At 56.2% G+C, this 22,803-nt stretch overlaps 1 protein-coding gene across 1 annotated transcript; it reads left to right on the top strand.

Annotated features, from left to right (window-relative positions):
- Positions 1–225: 225 nt before the first annotated feature.
- On the top strand, positions 226–15,146 carry LOC119101550 (uncharacterized). Its single transcript, XM_037224900.1, has 11 exons — positions 226–310; positions 2,356–2,445; positions 8,165–8,177; positions 8,399–8,419; positions 8,623–8,635; positions 8,863–9,018; positions 9,643–9,764; positions 10,541–10,797; positions 12,848–12,978; positions 13,664–13,843; positions 14,550–15,146. The coding sequence occupies exons 1-11, from the start codon at positions 226–228 to the stop codon at positions 14,841–14,843; spliced, it is 1,362 nt and encodes a 453-aa protein (XP_037080795.1). The 3' UTR covers positions 14,844–15,146.
- Positions 15,147–22,803: the final 7,657 nt, after the last annotated feature.

Consider the following 22,803-nt stretch of genomic DNA (forward strand, 5'->3'; position numbering starts at 1 on the left):
CTTCCGACCCCCGCCGAGGGGCTCTGGTGATCCTCATCTCTTCCGACCACCGCCCGGACTTCCTCGAAGTCGGAACCCCGCGCCCCTGTCACTTCTTCCGACCACCGCCGCCGCCTGCCCGGACATCCTCGGGGGCAGAGGCCCTGCGTTCCCTCGTTATCGCCGCCGACCGCCAGCGAGGCCGGCAGCGTCCCCACCTCATGGCGGACCAGATAAACACACGCCATGACTCACCCCACAGATGTGGCCTTCGGACCCGGCTGGCACATGTGCTCGGAGTTCGGCCAGGCGGTCGGCCGTTTGGCCCACTGTGCGGCTTCGGCGGCGCGGTTGCCGCCCATGCCCGCTGTGCGGCTCCGAGCGGGTTCTGTCCACAGCCGCGCCCATTGATCCCGCCGCACGGTTTTTGCGCCGCCTGTGCACTGTCACGGACGGCGCGCCTTGTGTGGCGCAGCGCTGGGCGAGCGGGGGGCCGCCGCGCCGCCAGCGCATGGCGCAGCGTGTCGGCGACCCCGGCTCGTGACCTGGGCCGGACAGCTGTCGTCCTCCTCGCCGTCCGTCCGCGCTGTCCTCGTCCTCCGCACGAGACGCGGCGTGGGCGGGCACCCCGTCGCGTGCTTTATTGGCGCAATGTCTGCGACGGGTTCGCATTTGTGCCGCCGATAGCCAGCAACTGAACCGTTGTCAGGCGACCAGTAAACAGGCCCAACGGCCGGCGTGGCGGCAATGGGGCACGGCTCAACATAGACTGCGGTGTGACGTCACTGTGGGGACATTACCCTTTGAAGGGTATGTAGCAGAGCCTGACCTGACGTTCTCATCAAGGCTTGACGGTAAATTCCGCTCCTGTCCCCCTAAACGTAACCTCGGTCGGCGCTCCAACCCGTTTTTCCGACGTAGGCGACATCACTGGGCGATATGCTGGGGGGGGGGGGGGGGGGGGGGGGGGACTGGCGATCCATATAGATTGCCGGTCGTGATAACGTAGAACACACAAAAAGTCCGATACCGGGCCTGCTGAGCCAGGCACTGCCACTGCCGCTGGTCCCTGCTGGTCGCCATCTCAACATCCATTTAACTTTTTTCATGTGCAACCCACCTCGTGTGCAGCCCGAATTTTCTTTCTCGGGGAGCAAGCGCATTCAGTTAGAACCCATTACGCCGATTTTTTGCTCTGCTAGGAGCCATCTACGGAAAAACCGAAAAATATGGGTCTACTGGCGGCGCCCCCCCCCCCTCCCCTCCCCCCCCCCACATTTCACGGCCGTGCTGCCAAGCACAGCTGTACGGCCGTGAAGGAGCGCGGCCGTCGCGATCGAGCGGTGGTGGGGACGCTGCCTCTGTGCCCCGCCTTGGAGCGAGCCATCACGACCGACGCCTCGCGCAGTTCGGCGAGAGCTCGGCCGACGCCGCGGGCCTTACTCTGGGCCGGTTATAGCTGCGGTTTTATTTCACGGCCATCCGGGGCCGCGAGGCGTCGATTTGTATAATTGAGGGGGGAGGGGGCGGCGAACCGAAGGGCCGAAAAAGCTTTATGTGAGCAACATGACAGTCATGTCCAGCAATTACAGCCCGATGAAGATATGGTTTGTAGGATAATGAACGCTTTCTTCAAGTCTTCTTCAACTATTCTAGTAAAAAATGTTGTGATTTCATACCAACAATGAGAGGAGCCAACAATGGGAACAGGCCCTTCACAAAAGGACTCATTTCCGTATCCCTGGCCAGCGCAATTTTCCTCCTAGCTGCGCAAGTTAGCTTCTCAGCCGCATGTGACCTGACCTCGCCGGTTCGTTAGGGAGCCGAGCGTGACCTCTGGTGGCCCGGGTCATTAGCCACCGTCGCCGGCTGTCTACGCCCGGCGCCAGCCGTCTGATCCTGGCCTCCCTGCGAGCTGCGGATCACCGAGCGCAGTAGACCGGGCGCGGTCACGTGCGTCCAAACAGGCATCCGTGACGCGACATAGCGTGTCGTGGCGCGACGCGACGCGGCGTGTCCGAGCACGCCTCACGACGCGGCGTCGCCGCTGCCCGCGCCCTCTTCGTGCGGCTGCCGCGCCCACGCTGCCCGGGCGGCAGCCTGGCGTGCCTACGTCCCGGCGGCGCCGCGGCCGGCTGGCGGGTGCCGGCCTGCCGGCTGCAGGCGGGGCCGCTGCAGACGCCGGCGGGCTGTTTACCCCGGCCGCCGGGGCCCAGATGCCGCCGGCCGCCGGAGCTGCAGACGTAATCAGCACACGCCCTCCCGCCGGCGCGCCCGCTGGCTGCAGCTTCCGGCAGCCGGCGTCGGCGGCCGGCGGCGTGCCCCGCTCCCGAGTGACGCGGCGCGCCCAACCCGGCGGCGCGCGGCCCTGCTCAGCCAGCGCGCCCCCACCGACGCGGGGCCCCCGGACTGAGCAGGCCAGCGTGGCCGGCGGCGGTGCCAGGTCTGACAGTGCCCCCAGCGTCGGTGAGATGACGCATCCCTCAGGCAAGAAACACAGGACTCTCCCACAGAGCTCAGTACCGATGAGTCAGTCATGGCCCTCGGGAGCAGCGCACATCTCGCTGATAGGCGCGTGGCAATAACATTTGTGAGTGCATCCCACACATTGCTCGTTTTCATTAGTGGACTTATAATCCATGCATGTGCAGCCCCCTTGCTCGCCACGAGCGCTCGTACGCTGTCGAATCGGCTCAAGGACTCGTGCGCCGCGTCCCTGCAGGCCCAGGGAGCCAGCGCCCCCTCCATGTCACGCGCCTACCGCGCCTTTCAGCTCCGACTCCGGCCAGCGTACCGTTGCCGTCGTTAATCGGCCCGACACGTCGGTCGTGACGGGTGCAGTCTGGCCTTCCGTTGTCCTGGCCGGTCACGTGCGCCTCATGTGACCCGCCGCCGCGCCGCTCCACCGACCTCCCCCGGGACGCGGCCTGCGAGGCGGGGGCGGGGGCGGGGGCGTGGGCGGGCGTCGGCGTCAGCGGGGCGTGGACGCGGCGTCGGCCGGTGGCAGCTAATGGCCAATCAGGCGCCGGTGACAGCTGACCCGGCCTGCTGGACCGACTGGACGTCAGGGTCGGACTGGACGGCCGCGTTATGGACGGCTACTGCCGTATACGCCGTTTGAGCCTGGAGAAACGGCCACAGCTGGACTGGACCGGTTTGACGGCACCGCGGAGGAGCTGCTGTGTACAAACGGTAGAACCGGTTGTCGTGGAAGACGACCTAGGCACAAAACAAAATAAATTGGACGTCCGACCTAAACTTCGTCGATGGCACGCTTGGGAACTTGGAGAAAGTGGTCAAAGAGAAGAACGGTGACGTAGAGATCATTATTGCCCTTTCATCGTGATTGTCTCCACATTGCCATGCTCAAAGTACGTATGCACTGAGTTATAACTGACTTGGCATACAACATAAAACTTGACAACTTTGCTGCCTCTAAGTGGCAAATTTTAGGTACCATGGGCGCACCCAACTGAAGGGGCCCGGTTTCCGGTCCCCTCCTTGGACCTGGATTTTTCGTTTTTGGGCTTGCGACAGAATCGTCGTGACGCGGACTCATTGAGCTCCGGGCCCGTCCATTAAAACTCTGACCACGTTTCCTTGTTGGCTGAAAATTATGTCGGATCGTGAATATTTATCCCAGTTTCAAACTGCACACCTACGTCGCAACAAATTGTACAGCCCATTTGATAACTTCGGTTTGATGCACACAAAACATGCGCCGATTCCAAAAGGATGCTAGTAAACATCGCCCACGCTTTTGTCACTTCATTGTCCGATAACCTGCATCACTGCACGTCACGCTTGGGGGAAGGTGAGCACAATAAGACTTGATTCGGAGAAAACAAAATATCGCCCTATCTCCATACATCTAAGTGGCATCACGCGAATATTGAGCAAAAAACGGCGTAGTGCCAACGTGGGGCGTCAAACAAAGAGCGGCAGGCTGGGATGTTACACGTTTGTGCTGTTCCGCCGTCATTTTGCAGCCATGGTTTCGCTGACTCCGTCACCGGTAGTCAGCAGGATGTACGTGCAAGCTCTGACAAGTTCACATACAGATCCAGGTACCCATCTGCCGTAGGCTGGGTAACGGACAGTGCCGAGGGAAGTGGCGGCGTCTGTGGAATAGTGATGTCATCGCAGCCGGGGCCTCTAAAGTCGTGCCAACAGCGTCGGAGGGGGCTTCGGGCAGCTATTTTGGCAATTGAAGTGGGGGCGCTGCGTGCCGTTCCGCTGCGTTCTGCCACATCGCCCTCCCCCTCCTCCTCCCCCCCCCCCCCCCCATTTCCCAGTTCCGTTTTGCCACGCATGTGGCACGCAATGGAAACAAACAAGTTGAATTGTTTGTGTGTTGTGCAAAACTGGCACGGCCAGCTGTGGTTTAAAAGGCCTGCAAATCTGAAGGCGGCAGATTGCTCCCTTCCCCAAACGTCTTGCAGCGTCTCAGGTGTCACAGCCTTTCGTGCAGGTAACGAGCTATCAGCGATGACAATTATGTCCGACACCTTTCGGAAAAGCATGAATTGCCTTAATGAACACAACCTTGCTCACTACCACAGAATATGCATGCAAGGTGCCTGCTGTCACACCGACAGGCAGACCAGGGAGGGTCCCAGCCAATGCCTAGCGGCACCGTTCAACACCAAAACCTGACGTGAGGCGCCACCCCACCCGACTCCTGCCATCAAGATCACCTACAGAGAGAGACTGCCGGAGTCTGCGTTACAGCCCACAGTGCAGTGCGCCAGTTTGACCGACTTACGTTGCACGCGGCATGTTATCAAAACTGGCCGGCATCCTCGCTTGGCGGTGTGACGAGGTCCGGCGTTTGTGCCTCACGGGTGTTACAGGAAGTGTGCAAAACTGACTTGTGTGATGCAACACTCCTTCGTACACATATTTCGACGATGACATGAATCCCTGTCATATGGATTTGCATTGAAGGGCAGCACAATTCTGAACCTAACGGCGGCGTCATGAGGGCCGCTTTGATTCGACGCCACTCCCGTCTGGCGCCGAAGCGAGCCCCCGGCACGACTCCCGTCTGGCACCGAAGCGAGTCCCCGACACGATTCCCGACTGACGCCGAGGCGAGTCCCCGACACGATTCCCGTCTGGCGCCGAAATGAGTCCCCGGCACGATTCCCGTCTGGCGCCGAAGCGAGTCCCCGGCACGATTCCCGTCTGGCGCCGAAATGAGTCCGGCGGCGCGTCCTCGGCGCGTGCTGCAAATTAATAGGGTCGCCGCGGGTGTGGGGGCTCACCTTGAGCCAGCTCCAAAGATCACAGCGCTGCTGTGGGCTCCTGGCGGCGGCTCATCGCCCGCCTGATGAAAGAGTCGCGTCACGCCCGCAGCTTGCTGCAGATGTCTAATGGACGAACCAGGCGTGACGTTTGCTGGAGCGCAAGACGTGGCGCTCCTTAGATGAGGTTTGCAAGCCGCTGCAAGCTGGTGGTGTTACAAACAAGACGCCGGTGATTACAAACACCCATGAGGCAGAGGCGGTCCGCCAGCCTGATGTGATTTAGGCCGTTGTAATTTACGTACGGAACGGACTCGAGGTGTGTTCCGCATCCCCAAGACCCGAAGCCAAAATGACATTGTCCACTGGCCGTCGGTTACTGACTGTGGGCGGCCGTTTCAGCTGCACTTACGCTTCCACTCTGGCGAAGCAGCTGCTCGGCTTGGGCAGCGGCGGGCAAGCCGGTTCGCAGAACAGTCTAACCTACCGCCGTATTTGAATGTCTCCTTGAATGTGCACCACTTTACTTTGCTCTCAGATGATTATTTTCTCAACATAGCGAATCGAGAACATACTTGAAAATATTGACGGACGTGGCCCGTGTATGATATCTCTGCTATAACCACATTATTTTTCAACATCGTTTTAAACGACAAGTCGATGTATGTAAAATGGTCTATCCTTAGGTTAAACATATGCTGCTAAGGGATCCAGCCATCCGTTTTGAAATGAATGCAGACCATGCCGGCAAATTAAAAGAACACGCAAACCGGACGGGCAAATGACGAATAGCATACCCATAGCGTATGAGTTGCCTCGGATTTAGGTCAGATCATTTAGAGTTCAGATAAAAGATAGCAACTGATAAACATTTCGAAATGACGGCATTGACTACGAGGGGCTAGCGCTGGGTCTCATATGGCGGTCTGTATATGCAAGCAGTGCCCAGACTGGTCTCCTTTCCGATATAACAAGACTTATCAATGTATCCTAGCATCCTGCATGTGGCAACTTGTTAAACTAGCCTTTGCTTTGCACTGGTCAGCATGCACAAGGCCCTTTAGAATGATGTAACAGTGGGTTAGAAATATCCTGTACTCCTTAAAGTTTCCAACCGTTTTATCTTCACTCCAATTTAAATGCATAGTTCTCTCTTTCTCCTTTTCGAAAAGGCGGCAGGGCAGCCTGCTTCTTCATCTTCACCGCAGTCCCTTCCTGTTCAAGTTACGACCAGACTGGCCTGGGCCCCACTTGTTTCGAACGAATTCCCACACCGACCATCTTGCCTGTGAATGATATGTGTTGAAAAGAAATGGCATTGATCGGCACTATTGCCCGCATAATTAGAGAACCAGCTGAAACGCATTCAGATGAAGGTAGAGAATATAAAGAATATAAAGAGTGTTTCCCTCTTTCCATCGCCAGTGTGTCACGACAATGTCAATGCATGTGCAATTTTAGTGCAGTTCTTATGCAACGTCGTTGTCACACGATGCGGGAGGGCGTTCGTCGGTCACCGCGCTCTCGGTCTGGACCGGGCCGGCTTTCGTCGCCGCACCTGTGTTGACACGCGCCGGCGGACGCTGGCCGCCGGCCAAGTGGCTCTGTATCGCCCTCTGTTCGCGCGATTTGCCGCCGATTGGCGGGAGTGCGGTCCGGTGCCAAGGCGGCCACCGAGCCACGTCACCACGTGCGGCCGGCCGCTGTGTTTGAGTTGCCGGCGAGCCTCGCCGATCAGTGCCCGCCTCACGACCGACTCACGCCGGGCCAGGCGACGCTCAGCGCGATGAACGGGCGCTGACGACACTGTGAGACGGTTTGCGGCAGACAAAATTGATGGTGGCGAGGGGCCTATGGTATGTTCTGCATAGCGTTGTAGGGATAAAACCGATGCTGTATGTATTGAGGCTATTTGATAGCCTTCACGTCGCGCGATTAAAGTAATGTTGCGTGGTTTTCTGGTGGTTTTACACGACACCTTACGTCACTGTTTGCCGACAGTTCTGCTGTAAGATCTTAGCGTGCTACGTGGTGTTACATTTCAACATTACATGACTCCATGGCCTGATTGGACCAGGTTTTGGCTACCACTCCCCGGCAGTATTATGGGCGGCATTATTTCGCGGTTGGACCTATCGCACGGATACGAGCCTGTTTAAAAACCTACATCTCAATCCAGAGGCGTGGTTTCGCGGAATAAAACTGGCTGGTTCTTAAAACTGGAGGATTAAGCCCTCACCCCCCCCCCCTTAAATACGAAATTACAACTCCGGATTGGTCGTCTTCTTAAACACTCCAGCTTTCACAGTGAAGCGGTTCAGAAAAAGGTCGACTGAATTAACAAAAAACATTATAAAGCGGTTATGTATTAAACTTTGATTCCCAAACCCGAGCAAAGCAACAGGGGTGTCGAGTCCTAGCTACTCAACGAGCTACTTGAGTCGAGCCACCCTGAGTTCGTCCGGTTATCGGTGCCTCTTAACATCACGCTGAATGTAGACGTAGAACTAAAACGGCTAGTACTAAGCTTCAGATGTGGTCACGACCTCAAGGTCGTAGGGAAGAACCGTGCTTGCCATGAACTACGACGTCCCTCAGCCCGTTCCATGGGACAGATGCTGCTTATGGCGGGACGTCAAGGTTAGCGTGGGAAAGCACAGCTTCTTTGCAATATCTGCCAACTTTGCAAGGTGGCGGTAGGCTGCAGCCGTAACCCCTTTATGAAAAAGCGCGCCAATCGTGATCAGCTGAGCACCTCCTTTTTTCAGCGCCCCTGGCGTACCTTCCGCCGGTGGTTGTATCTGGTGTGTAGTGGGTGACTGGCCCAGGTGGCTGCGGCAGGTGATAGGTTACTGACCCACATGACTGACCCAGGTGACGGACCCAGGTGACTGATCTTTACGACTACTGCCGGTGACTGACTCAGGCGACCGCCGCAGGTGACTGCTGCAGGTGACTGACCCGGGTAACTGCGGCAGCTGACTGACCCGGGTGACTGCTGCAGGTGACTGACCCAGGCGAACGCTGCAGGTGACTGACCCAGGTGACTGCTGCAGGTGACTAACGCAGGTGACCGCCGCAGGTGACAGCCGCAGGTGACTGACCCGGGTAACTGCGGCAGCTGACTGACCCGGGTGACTGCTGCAGGTGACTGACCCAGGTAACTGCTGCAGGTGGCTGACGCAGGTGACCAGGTAACTGCCGCAGGTGACTGACCCGGGTAACTGCGGCAGCTGACTGACCCAGGCGACCGCTGCAGGTGACTGACCCAGGTAACTGCTGCAGGTGGCTGACGCAGGTGACCAGGTAACTGCCGCAGGTGACTGACCCGGGTAACTGCTGCAGGTGACTGACCCAGGCGAACGCTGCAGGTGACTGACCCAGGTGACTGCTGCAGGTGGCTGACGCAGGTGACCAGGTGACTGCTGCAGGTGGCTGACGCAGGTGACCAGGTAACTGCTGCAGGTGGCTGACGCAGGTGACCAGGTGACTGCTGCAGATGACTGACCCAGGTAACTGCGGCAGCTGACTGACCCAGGCGACCGCTGCAGGTGACTGACCCAGGTAACTGCTGCAGGTGGCTGACGCAGGTGACCAGGTGACTGCTGCAGGTGACTGACCCAGGTGACTGCTGCAGGTGACGGACGCGAGCTGCGACGCCAGCGCGGAGTACTCCAGCGGGGAGTCGGGCGGCGAGCTGGACTCTTCCGAGTCGGAGGTGTTCGACTGCAGCGTGGTCACGTGCCGGGAGGTGGCGCCGGCCGCCGCCGGCCGGGAGAGCGCACCACCCCAGGTCAGCGGTGACACCGAGCGTCCCGCCTGTGCACGCCTGTGGTCTATTGACTCGGGCCGTGGGGAGTCGGCCAACGCGTCTATCCTTTCTGCACTTGCGGTCTGAAGTTTAGGTAAAGTCCCTGCGGCTCTAGCAAAAATGGCAACTTCCATGACAAGGGGTGGGGACTTACAGCCACAGCCATCGAGCCTCAAAGATGCGACGAACAAAGTAAGTGCCGAAAAGTGTCTGTGTACGCGAGTCTGCGCACTGCAGATTTGTTTTGCCACGCTAGCTTGCCGACTGTGATTAAACCAACGAACGGTGGCGTATACTTTTTTGTGTTTTAGCTGGCATGGCGTGAAATACAATTCAACGTTAGTCAGACACTGTGCTATCCACGAAACTTATTACATTAGACCGAGTACCAGCGAACAGACGCGGGGTCCCGAAGGACATTGCCTAGCACATTTTGATATAATTGGCACTGGGTGACAATGCATTCTATGAAATAGGCATACCGTCCCCCCCCCGCAGTTGACCTGGTTATTTCTAGCTGATGTATGCCATCTGCCCGACACCATGGTCCGGGATGGCTTCAGTAGTCCTCTGCTGACGCGGCGGGCGCGGTTGGCTCCGTTCCAGGCTGCTCTCCACAGCAAGCGGCGGTCGTCTAACGACCAGTCCGTGACCCCGCTGAACCTGACGCCGCCCCAGGCGACCCGAGACCCGGCGCCCGCCGGCGACACACCCACCCCCACCTCCAGGTGCGTGCTCGTCCGGGGTCTGTCCCCCGTCAGCTGTTATCGCGCTAACAGGCGCCGTTTCTCGCAAAGTGACGTAGCTGATTTACGTGCCGTTTTTCACCAGATAACGCTTGGCCGTAGTGCCAACGTTTGCCAAGCTGTCAGTGGGGCGCTATGATTCACTGGCATGTGCGTAGATTGAGGGTCTGACATTGACGGCTGCATGTAAGGCAACGCTTTATGTGGGTATGTACCTACTTCATCGTGCATCAGTTCATGGCTTGTTGCCATATGTGTAGGAGAGGCATTTTAATCCATACACCACACGCGTTATGCGATGGACCACGCTGAGGCTGGCGGTATCACCTCATGGGAACGCGATTTGCTCATTATTTCATGATGTTGACAACAAAGAGTCTAAACGTGACCTCAAAACGACGCTTTTTGGGTCTGTCCAGTCCAGATTATGCATATATATATATATATATATATATATATATATATATATATATATAATTTTAGTAGCGTTGTGAGACATGAAACCGAGGTCTATTGTCCACTTATGTCACAAAGTTACAGATACAAAGTGACAAATATGGTTATATATGTAGTTGGTTGTAAGGAGGTGTGGTATGGTTATATATATATATATATATATATATATATATATATATATATATATAAAGTTACAACTATATACAAGTTGCATACGGATACAAAGTTACAAATACCCCTGGCACTCAGCACCTGCGACCACCCGACTCGTCAGCAGTACTTGTTCGTTCTTCCCCTGGCAGTTCTGGAGGCTCGACAATACTGACCTGCTCCGCCCAGCACCGGGAACCGACCAATAGTAACGCACCGGGTGCCGCGGCGTGGGCGGGGCGTCACCGCCCTCATACGCGCCGACCAATCACGACGCCGAGTTCGGGAAGCGAGGGCGGAGCTCCAGGGTCACCGACCCGCCGTCGCAGGCGCGTTCCCCGTTCGGCGCCGGTGGCGGCGGAAGCTGGCCAATGGCGGGAAGGACCCGACGGCGCCGCATCCGGTCAAGGTCAGACGGTCTGGAGGCGGAGAGGTGCAAGGGTGTTAGGACAGACATGTTGGCGCTGCACAAAGTGGGGACACGTACATGGGCGTGTGGTGGATATGGCTATTTCCAGTCATACATGGGTCACAGGATTCTGGAGTCCGCTTTTCTGCGCACGCTCCAGTCAAGTGGTTAAGAAGTATCGATGTTGTCATTAAGGTAATATCAGCGACAGGTGTCAAGCGAGGATGGTCATCACACAATGACAGCAGTTCACAGATTCTTTCGAGGTCATAATCCCACCTGCTTCACCCGTGAAAATCTCCCTTGAGGTTTTCGCCCTCACTACGTTATCATTAAGAAGGCACAGTGCTTGTGAAATGTAAGACATGGTAAGTATTAAAATGAATTGAGATGACCTCCTTACAATGATGATATACCTGATATTCTTAATTCAGTAGTATTTTGAATGTCTTTTCGGTCGCTATCCTTCTTAACAGAATCGAAAAGTTGAGAATGAATCGGACATCAGATGCTAACCAACATAGATATCTATGTGGCATTAGATTTCTGTGCCAACCAGTGTTATCAGCATTTTTCCCCTGCACAGACGTGATGAAGTGGACTCGCATTTCCCACACTCTGACCGAACAAATAACAATGAACCACAAGGATGAAATACGCTAGCTCTGCACAGAATAAGCATAAATTATTCTCATGAATGTACTATTCATGTGTGGTAGGGGTTTCTATTTGCGTGCCTGATTTGATTCACATATTTTGGTGTGGCGTGGTCTTTGTTTGCAAAGTTTTAACTTGAGATAATAACCAGTCTACAAAAAAGCTGTCATCCGTTTAGGACTTTCGAAGCGCGATGAAAATATCTTCAGACGGCGTTGATAATGATCACTCGTGTCAAAGCATACAAAAACCTGTTTAAAGCAAAGGGGTGCTCCAAACAACTTATACGTCGCCTTCATCGAGAAGCCACACAACAACATCGACTGGAATAAACAACGCCGATAAAACAACAGCAACAGGAGCACCATCATCAACATCAACAAGAACATCAACGTCAATATCAGCATGGAAATTGTCAACACCAACAAGATCAAACCAGACGAATATCTTACTTTACCTTAAGTGGGACGGAGCCTTGTGTGTGAGGATAAAACCAGTCGCTAAAAAGTTTTTATCTTAATGTTCGTATACCATGGCAAATCAGAATACTTTAGAACACAATCTAGTCCAGTCAGCTTTCTCACAACCGGTACGTCCATCCGCTGAAAGAATTTCTAATGCATGCATCTGAAAGTGACATGTCTGATGCGTGGCGCAGTGTATTGTAGAGCGTGTTTGATAAGTGAAGTGCTGGGGCGAAGGTGGTATGCTGGTAAATCAAAGTGACCCATTCGGCTACGGTTTAATGACCTCGTCCAGGTTTAAAGAAAAAGAATCCTGAGACCCCCATCGGTAATTTTCTTTTGCACACCAAAATTTAGAGATTCGGCGGCTGATAACCCTTTGGGTGTTAAGATTTTGCGAGAAAAAGACGACCATCACCATTACAAAATATGCTATCAATCCACATATGTGAACTGAGCCCCGATTACACAGAAACACTCCATCCTGGCGAATGAGGTAGTCTGCAACCTGTGCAAAGCCAGGGAATTACATCGCCTGAGATTTACTGTAATTTGTTCGGTCGAAGTGTGGGAAATGTGTGCCATTTGATCACGTGTGTGCAGGGGGAAACGCTCCCAATGCTGGCATCTAGTGTCCATTTCATCTTAGATCGTATTGATCCCGGTAGCAAAGTATGTCATCGAAAATTCATTCATATACATCTAACTGAACGAATATCACGTATATGATTATTGTGAGGAGGTCGTCTTGCTTCACTTTAACAAGACGTTATATTGCAAGACATGTCTGACATTACCGCGTAATAAATCTACACGTTCCGTGTGAGACGACACCCTATAAGAGCGGCAACTGCGGCGTGAAGGTCTCGATGTGACCCCACCGAGAACATCCCTCGAATCCCACCGTGACAGTGGGTCTCAAACTGCAGCCGGTCACCTGACATCACAGCTGTCCGGCGCCACCGACACCACACTTGAGGACCTCTCTACCGGTGACGTCACCGAGGATACCTGTGACGTCATCAGCTCTGTGTCCGAACAGGCGTGGGACCCGTACCAGGCAAGAAGCAAGGGAGCGTCATGATGTTTGCTGCGGCTGTTCGATGATTGTTGGCGTTGTCCGAACGAGGCGCGGTTTTATTTGTTTCATGCACTCTGTACAGGGTTTGGAGCTTGGCAAAATATTGACTTTCTCCTGCCGCCATTTTGGAAGCATGACTCGCGCGTTAGTTCCCACCGGGCATTATTTGCAATCCTTTATCCATGCATCGTCATCAGCCATGTGTCCCACATCTAGCAGTCACGTGACTGGTGACCCGCGAACAATGGCGTGCTTCCATGACCCACGGGCCATAGCGTGCTTCCATGGCCCACGGACCACAGGGTGCTACCGTGACCCGTGGGACCATAGCGTGCTACCGTGACCCGTGGACCATAGCGTGCTTCCGTGATCCGTGGACCATAGCGTGCTCCCGTGATCCGTGGGCCATAGCGTGCTTCCGTGACCCACGGACTATAGCGTGCATCCGTGACCCACGGACCATAGCGTGCTCCTGTGACCCGTGGACCATAGCGTGCTTCTGTGACCCACCGGCCATAGCGTGCTCCCGTGACCCGTGGACCATAGGGTGCTCCCGTGACCCACGGACCATAGCGTGCTCCCGTGACCCGTGGACCATAGCGTGCTTCCGTGACGCGTGGACCACAGCGTGCCCCCGTGACCCGTGGCCTGCCGCCGGCCGCAGGAGTACAAGGAGATCAGCGAGCCGGGCTCGGAGGCGGCGCTGGACCCGGCCGCCCTGCTGCGTTTTCTCGACTGCGACGACTACCGAAACTTCCTCGACTCTGTCTCGGACTGCACCTCGTCCCAAGTCAGCGGCACGCCGGCCGCGCGCCGGCCGCCGCCGCGCCGCCTCCGCAGACAGGTGCGGCAGCTGGACACGGCCGCCATAGATAGTCACCGACATGGACGCCTCAACTGATCTGGTCCGTTTGCTTGACCGCGGTTGTTGGATGGGTTAAGGTAGTGTTCATCGTGACGCTTTAAGTACATCCAAAGGCTTTCTTGACAATTTGAGCGAATTGGAACTTGTGCTTTCGGAGTGCTCTTGTGCTTGTTGGGTATAGATCTCGAGCAGGATCATTGGAGGTTTATACCGTAGTAGAGCAGTCTGGGTACACTTCCAATCGCTTATCGTCGGCCAATTGTGACGCCAGTGGTGTACTTTCGCCCAGTGAGTTGGCAGGGGGTGGGGGCTGAACCGTGAACACTATGGGACCACCTCCAAGGCTGCTAACCAACGTGTTTCGCCCAGGATGTGGCCCACTTTGCCATCCAAGTTAGGGGACTGGATCCCAAGTTGGGTAGGGCTGAAGCTCCCCTCCCCCAGTTGAATACGCAACTGCACCGCTAGGTGACGCGTTAATGACGCCGTACCGCGGCGGTTGACAGTCTACCTTCGAGCCATTTAGCTGCCGAGCTCCACTGGCCAAGCGCACCGCGTCACTGTGGCGGCGGAACAGCGCGTGGCACGCCGTTTGAAACAGGCCCTCGACCTCGTCACTGTCAGCGGCGCCCGTTTGATATCGCCCGAGGCGTTGGTTGTTGACCGGTACGCCGTGCCGCCACAGCTGCGCACCGCCAGTGACTCGGGCGACAGCGACACGGACTCGGACGAGCTAGCGGCGGCGCTGGCCGAGTCGCGGCGCCGCCTGCTGCTGGCCCAGAGCGAGCTCGGCCGCCGCGCCGCCCAGCACGACCCCATCTGCGTGAGTGAAGAACGCCGCCTGCCGGGTCAGCAACGCGGGTTGAGAGTATGTTTGCGAAGACTAATTGCTTCAGAGTCGCTGGGCGAATGGCGATGCCGCAATGCTATCCATCGTTTGATCGTGGCAATATTGTTGTACGCATCGTCAGTTTTTTAAAGCACGCATGGAAAAGCACAAGCGTGGTCAATTCCCTGGCCACTACATTTACTTGTTCCCCACATGAGTCATGTCGTGTCTCTATTACCGCGACGTTGGTTCGTCAACCCCGCATCGTATACCCTGGCGTACGTTATGAGATATTCCGGTTTGAATGAATGCTGCCAGATGTCAGTAGGCTCGCGCCAGCTGTGGACTTTCCCGTCACACTTGAGTAACGTGGCGTAGCGGCCGCGGCCGCGGCCCGCCGGCCGTGCTGCTCTGCACCAGTGCGGTCCCAAGGCCACCGACTGCGCGTGCCGTCCGAGCCTGTTCATGACTCATTCGTTTTACGAGGGACTGCATGTGTGGGACTGGTGCCGAGCTCCATACCTTGATGCACGCGGAAACGACACTGCTTCGGTTCTGCGTTCTGAAGAAGCCGCTTTTTAGTCCGGTGTTCTGGCCTGCGTGCCGATCTGAGCTGGGACGACTCGACCAGCTGCTGGTCTGGACCGACCCTGTGGGCCGGGGTCGGGAACCAGCATCTCCCTACATGAAGCCGGCAGTCGCCGAGATAAAAGGTGAGGCGAGAATTTGAAAACACACCATTGTTGCATTGGCTTCTTCGCTGATTAGTACAAATTTGTGTATGAATGAGTGTTCCCACCACTGCGTTCTTGCAAGTGTTTTGGCAGCAGTACGCAAAGACGCAGGATGTTGGAAGTACGACCAGGCACCACATAAGCAGTGCAGTTGTTTTCTACTCCGTTCTCTCTCGTGTCGGTCTTTTGCCGGCTCTGACCTCGGCCAGCGATCTGACCTGGGCTGCCCCGTGGCCGCAGGCGTGATTCAGGAGTGGGAGGGGCTGCGGACAGCGGCCTCCGAGCTGCAGCAGCGCGCCGACCAGCTCAGCCGCCTGCAGGCACGAGCCCGCTCGCTCCGGCACGCCCCTCGCCTCTCTGGACGAACGGGACGGCGCGTGCCGGCAGAGATGTCGCCACCGTCGACGATCTGCAGGCACGCATCAGCGCCGTGCAGGTGTGGAGCTGGACGAAAGCTGAGCTTGCTTGACCTGGCGCAAGATGGCAGATAAGGCTGAGTCTCGCTTGCTTTCACAGACATCGGATGCTGTTGTTGGCAGTTGGTCAAAGCGGCGAATAACCTCACTTGCTTAATGCAGGTGATGTCTTCTCCATCTGACTTTTTATCTTGTGGAACGGCTAAATTCCATTAAAAAGATCATCAGGACGGGTTTGCCCTTGCCCCATGAAACAGCTGGCTGACATAGCTTCAGATCCGTCCCTGTCAAATTTAGGATCCGTTTCTATCGTACCTCTGGTTTAACATGCTAGCGCTGAATGCTTACAGCCAAGCCGGCTCAACGCGCCGTTGCTGCGCACTAGGTTTCGGTGCCATGTTTGAAGCAAGCCTGTGATGAGAACCGCTTTAATGCCTCTTCTCACCAGGTGTGTTACTGCAGCGGCAGCGGCTTCTCCCCTCGGACTGTGACCCAGCGGTTGGACCGCTGTGGCTGCGACACCTGCCGTGTTATTGAGCGGCCCTCGGCGTCATCTGACGCGGATGCTGACTGTGCCAACCCGTCACGCCGCCCGACGTTAACCCCGGCGACCGGCAGGCGCTGCAGCAGGAGCTGGCCGACCAGCGGCAGCAGCTGGCCGAACTCAACTCGGCCGTGCACGGTCACGTGACCAGATGCGGCGGCCCTGTCTCGCTGAAGGAGGATATGGCGACGCTGTACCGTATCTGGGAGGAAGTCAGCCACAGGTCAGCCCGCGCGCGCGCGCACCAACAACTGCCTTGCCCAGTGGCGTGGGAGCAGGAGCTCCCGGCTGGGCAAGGCTATCCAGACCTGAGTAAAATCTGGCATTACTCCTGTGGCGTTGCTTGTGACAAGCCCCCCCCCCCCCCCCCATCCCTTCCAGAAAGCTGTTCGCGTGTGCGTGCACCCAGGCACAGAATAGCAGGCGCGAACGTGAGTTCTAGATATAAGTTTGGCACTCATGGTCGGATATTTTTTCTTATATGAGAAGAGATTATGTCCCTTCCCGTTGCTATCCTTCCCCATCTGCGCAGGCGTGTCGGAAGGTTACTGATTTCGCCGTCAGAGCGGCAGCCTCCGAAGGTACGCTCGTGCTGCGTCCACTCCCCGCGTGCAAGCGTGACTTGTCGCTGTTTCAACCGTGAAGGCACCAGTTGACATAGGGACTGAGAGGCCTGGCTTACTGACGTGATTACGTCCGTAAGAAAGCAGTGCATGGTAGCCCGGTTGCCAACCTCTGGAATACTATTGCTCTGGGGCCTGCGCGTGTGCGCCGTTATTTCGAGAGCCGGGTCCGTGCCCGGTTGTTTTGGCGTGGTTGACGGCCCGTGACGTTGGTGGACTGCTGTGGCCCATCTGTGGTGACCTCAGAGGCCTGCGGTGACCAGTCTGCACCCTCTCCAGGGCTCAGTCGCAGCTGGAGCATCTGTCAGCGGCCGCTGCCACCTGGCAGGAGTTTGAGGGCGGCGCGGGCCGAGTTGGCTGCGGGCGCTGGATGCCGACCGCCGCCGACTCGGCCTTCTCCAAGCGGCGCTGGCCACCGACTCTGGTGTCACCGGCGCTAACGTCACCGGCGCTGACGTCACCGGCCGTGACGTCACTGATCGGGCCCAGGCTACCGCTGCAGTGGACGGGGGACTGGTTGAGTTTCTGAGATACCTACATTTGCTTACCTGTACGGTATTAACGTAATGCCCACCGCGGCGGAGACACATTGCAAAAGTATCCCAAGGGAGCGAATTTTGATGACTACGTCGGTGTTAACGATAGGTAGTTTGTGACGCTGTCGAACACCACTGTTGTCGGCGATTTGGTGCCGCAGTGTTGTAAAGCAGAGGGGAGTTGTGGAACCGCGAAACCTATCGTCAACCGTCCGGCATCCTCTTTATGCGTCTGATTGTTTCACCTGAACGTTAATGACTGACATGACTTTGCCTTCCACCTGGATCATCGCTACGACCACTTGCTACCACCTATTGACCAGATCCGGCGATCTGATGTCCTCAGACTGGTCACCTGACTGCGCTGACCTGCTGCCGCCAGCCTGCGGACCTGATCGGGCTGACCTCGGCCGGCTTGGATGACCTCTCGGAGGGCACGTCAGGCTACGACAGCGCCCTGCTCGGATGACCTACGCGAGCGCGAGCGGCGCCTGGGCCGGCTGCGCCGCATGGCCGGCGATCTCGAGGCCGTCCTCAGTCCCGGTGGCCAGGCCTGGAGCGACATCAGACATGTGAGCAGCTTCAGAGGCGTTCCGTCGGCCGCAGCCACGGGCTTTCCCAGCTATGGCACGAACTGCAGTCGTGTTAGTGGCTGGTTGTGTTGTTTGCTGGTAATGAGGATGTCTTGTTTATTATAAACGGATTTTCTTTTTGACATGTACAGTACATTGCACATTTTGACAGTACATGCACTCGCAGCTACGGGCTGTAACTCTGGTGCTGCCATCTCTGACCAGGTTTCGCTATCCCACCCACGACTTCAACAGCGCTATTTCGTGCGCATTGCTACGTATTTTCCGCTCCTAAGCCGAAGTTCGAGTCAGCAGACAATCCTTCCCGGGATCTGGAAGATGTTTGTGGGAGGGCTTCCCCGAGTCTGACCCGTGTGACCCAGGCAGACGCTGACGACGGCCACTCCGGACTGCGTGACCTGCAGCAGAGCTGCCGTGACCTGGTGCTGCAGACCACCTCCCAACTGCAACCGGGGGACGACCACGCGCACGGCAGCCCCGTCCTCCGGTCAGACCATACGCACGGCAGCCCGTCCTCCTGCCAGACCACACGCACGGCAGCCCTGTCCCCGGGCAGACCACACTCACGGCAGCTCCGTCCTCCGGTCAGAACCTCGCGCACGGCAGTCCTGTCCTCCTGCCAGACACGCGCACGGCAGCCCCATCCTCCGGTCGAGACCACACACACGGTAGCCCCGTCCTCCGGTCAGACCGCACTCACGGCAGCCCCCGCCCTCCGGTCAGCGCAGCGCGCTCCACGTGTTCAACACCCCGCTGAATTTTGACGGGGCAGGACTGAATTGCAACGTGCATGCCGGCTACCAAAGCTGACCCAAGCTGGTTCAACTGGTGCAACAGCTCAGCGGCAACAGGATGGAAGCTGTGGATTTGTGGAAGCTGTTTTAAGTCGTGAATATGGACTGAGCACGCAATACGATACCGTTTTGAATTTGTTGTGCAGCTCACCAATCACCCTGTCACCCCTCCCCCCTCGCCGCTTCGCATGTCACCAGGGACCTTACACTGACCCGGTGCTCCTCCGCAGGCGGAAGAGCTACGCGCATGACGCGACGCGCTCGGTCGCCGCTTTCGCCGGGCGGCCGCGGCCGGCGCGGCTGGCTGCGGCGCGTGCTGCGCGTGGCGCTGCCGGTCCAGCTGGCCATGCTGCTCTGGCTGTGCGCCGCCTGCCTGCTGGAGCCCCAGCTGCTGTGACGACCTCAATAACCTGGCCATGTCGCTGACGCCGCAGCTGCGCTACGTCGGCGGGCCGCCGCCCATCTGAGCGGCCTCCGCCCGGCTCACCTGAGCTGCGAAGCTCAGTGGCGGGCCATACACAGCTTAAGAGCCCGCCTGCGCAGCTCACTGGTGCGAGTACGCTACGTAGATAGTCAGGCTCCAGTAGGCGGTGCGGCGGACTTCGCAGTGCATGCCGCGTGTCACTCTCGCCACCCCGGTGGCGCCCGGCCAGCACTGCCCTAGCCGGGGCCAGACTGGTCTGATCCGAGGTCAACTGAATACCAGAGGCCAGTGTGAACCGTACTTATCGACGAGCGTGCCAACATATGTCTTAGTGAACGGCCTTTGTTTGCCAGGATAGCAGGTAATTTATTTTTAGGAGGGATGCCCGAATGTGTACCAGTGTTTACACCACGAGACACTGCCACGAGCCTCGTGAAGTGCTAGGTCAGTCAAAGACGGTTAGAAGCCTGCGCTAGCGACGGGATTTGGGGGAGGCCCGCGTTAGTGGCGGGATTAGGGGGCTGTCATGCTTTTGTACACAGCCTTTGCTGCAGCGTTTTGATAGCGAGCACTGTCAACGGAGCACGCGATCTTCGTGTCGGAATATGTAAAGCCTCTGTTTGGCACGGTCCGTATGTGGCCTTGAGACCATACCCCGCAGCATCAAACGCTTCGAAAAACATAGCGGGGTGCGGTGGTGCCATAACCAAGCGCGAGTGGATCTCGCTCAGCCTTTGCCCCTGAGAGTTGACTTTTGCTCCCGAAGACTCTCACGCATGCATGCGGGTAAGTGTAAGAGGCGTGCTTTGTAAGCTTAATAAGTGTAGCGCTATGTTAGCCGCTGGATTATCCTGGCCCGTGTCAGCGCATTGTTTCAGAATCAGTTATTACACGCTTTTGTAAAGCTCCTAGGGTGTAAAGGAGGCGGCGGCGTGCTTAGAGGATCATTGAGTGTGTGAGGCATGCCGCTTACCTTGCTTGGTAGTGCATGACGTTAGCTTCCGATATCATAGACTTGGGTGAATGTATGTACGTTACAGAGACTTGGCCTTGTGGCGAGGAGTTGGAGATACGAGAGCGTGCCTCGATTGTCTAGATGAGCAGCTGCAGTTGACCAGCGTGTGAAAGTGTGATTGTTTTAACCTGTCATGTGCCTACGTACAGCCAGCGTAAGACCTAATCTAAGCGCGACTGCTAGCATAAGACTGGAGCTAAACTGTCATGTTGGCACATTGACAACAGTTCAGCTGTGTATGGCGGGCTGTCGGCGGGATGCTGGCATTCAAGTGCCGTCTGGCAGCGCACGAAAAGGGTACAAACAGTCGGCTGTTCGACTTTCACTGGTTGGAACACGGTGATGTGGGAAAGAGGCTCCCAAATACGGTGGATTTCCGAATTGATCACATGATGAAGTGCTTGGTCATACTTTTTCATTGAGTCCATGCTGCACCTAGGTGGATGACGTCAGAGTGTTAGTCGTCTTTATATGTTTATAACGCCGAACGGACACACTGTCTTAGTCATAATACATCCGTAATTCGTTATGCTTTTTTTCGGCAACGTCGAGTGAAACGCTATCTGTGGTTACTTCAGAGACACTGGAGTCTGTCGTTAGTCGTTAGACCCTGAAAGTGGTTGCGTTATCGAAAGACTACATCCGCTCCACTGCATGGCTGCGGCGTAATAGGCCGCCACCCCTAGCGGGGTCATCCAATATCTTCAGCAGGTGCATGGCTTAGATAAATAAATACAAAATCGTATTGTAAGCAGCTTAGAGGCACAAGGAATTAGAACAGATGTTTTAAATAGAAATAATTTAAATAGAGTCAGAAGAGAGTTTTTAGGGAAGAGTTAGAAATAGTTTCATAGCATTTGACGGCCAGCAAAGGCGCCCTTCATTTCCGAACATCCCCTCAGTAGGAATTGGTAGTACTGATTCGGTCTTTTATTTCAACACCTTGCGACGTTCTGTCCTGGTTCATCCGTTTTTTTCGGAATCCAATTGCTCCCTACGCTGTGCTAATGGTGCAAAGTATCGGTCTTGCCATGAGCGGTATTGGAAAGCAGTGTGCGGCAGCAGCGTTTTCATTACGGCACTGGCTTAGTCCACAGTTACAGACAAGGCTCAAAAACGCTAAAAACCTTAGTTGGGGCGTTGTTGAGAAATGTAATTTGCTTATATAGGTTGAAATGTTTGCTCGTGCTAAGAGAAACAAAATGGGGAGTTTTTCGGTGGTCTTAAAACGAATTTAGCAAAAGAGTGATGACGTTTTGCTGAAAGGGCATAGCATTGGTCTGGTCGGCAGTTGCTTCACACATTCGTTGTTTTCTACTAAAACCAATAAATGCGCGGAGTGACTCACTGCTTGCCAAAGGAAGCGAAGAGTCTGAAAATGGGCTGAGTTCTGGGACAGATTTCCGATAATGGAACGTACCGTGGCGTGACACTGTTCCTCAAATGTCGCGGTCCGACCCACTGTAGGCTGCATTCTGTGAGCGGCTTGCCTGAACCTGAGGCGTGGTCGGCTGGTGGTGCAAGCAGCGGCGCACGTGACCGCGTGACTGATGGTGCTCAGTCACGGCCAGGGCGCCCCGCCCCGCCCTACAGCGGTCACTAATCAGGCCTGCGCACCTTGCATTGGGCCTTTCGGTGCTGCCCGTCGGGCCTGTGTCTGGCAACACGAGAGTAGCAGTGGTGGTGGCGGTCTCACCAACCGCTGCTACCGACTGGTCCGATCAACCACCACCACTGACTGGCCCCATCCACCGCTATTGGTGACTGACCCCACCGCCGCAGTAGTACTGCCTGGTCTCACCTCTAATCACTACTGATTTATATCTCCATCCGCTACGATTCGCTGGTCCCACCTCTAATCACTACTGGCTTCCATCTCCATCCGCCTCGACTCGCTGGTCCCACCGCTCACGCTGCACTGGAGCCGACCGTTCTGTTCGCTGCCCCGGCATCCCCTGCGACGGGCTGTCGCGCTAGAGCAGCCCAGCCACTGCTACTCTCGTCTGGCCAGACACAGGCCGCATCGAGGGCCATGGCTCCATGCTTTGGCGGATTAGGCCTGCCAGAGAGGTTTGCTATTTTCAAGAACAAGCAGAAACTTGTGATTACAAAAACAATTATCATTGTGCTGCGATAAGCTGCCACATGAATTCATTCCGCCTCGTATTCGTATTCCGTGCGGTGCACGGTGAAATAAAAATAGACAGCGTCTGGCGAAAAATTAAAACAAGTTTTAAATAGATTAATCAGGAAGGCATACAGCAAGGCAAGTGTGTAACTCCGCCATCCCTGTATCTCTCCCGGTTCCGCCGTTGACAGTTCGCATGCGTCACACTCCACCCACACGCGGCCAGTGTTGATGTGCAAGATCCGTATTACAACTAATTCTGTCAACAACCGCTGGGTGTAGTCAACGACGGTGGAAGGCCCA

This window comes from Pollicipes pollicipes, unplaced genomic scaffold (genome assembly GCF_011947565.3).
Source record: "Pollicipes pollicipes isolate AB1234 unplaced genomic scaffold, Ppol_2.1 Scaffold_2555;HRSCAF=2994_pilon_pilon_pilon, whole genome shotgun sequence".
Classification (NCBI taxonomy): domain Eukaryota; kingdom Metazoa; phylum Arthropoda; class Thecostraca; order Pollicipedomorpha; family Pollicipedidae; genus Pollicipes; species Pollicipes pollicipes.

What these genes read in the sequence shown, in the direction of transcription:
- LOC119101550 (XM_037224900.1), top strand. Translation starts at nt 226, where the DNA reads ATGACTCACCCCACAGATGTGGCCTTCGGACCCGGCTGGCACATGTGC. An exon ending in GGGAGAGCGCACCACCCCAG is followed by an intron (nt 9,019 to 9,642) that starts GTCAGCGGTGAC and finishes GCTCCGTTCCAG; the next exon opens with GCTGCTCTCCACAGCAAGCG. An exon ending in CGCGCCGCCTCCGCAGACAG is followed by an intron (nt 13,844 to 14,549) that starts GTGCGGCAGCTG and finishes GTGCCGCCACAG; the next exon opens with CTGCGCACCGCCAGTGACTC.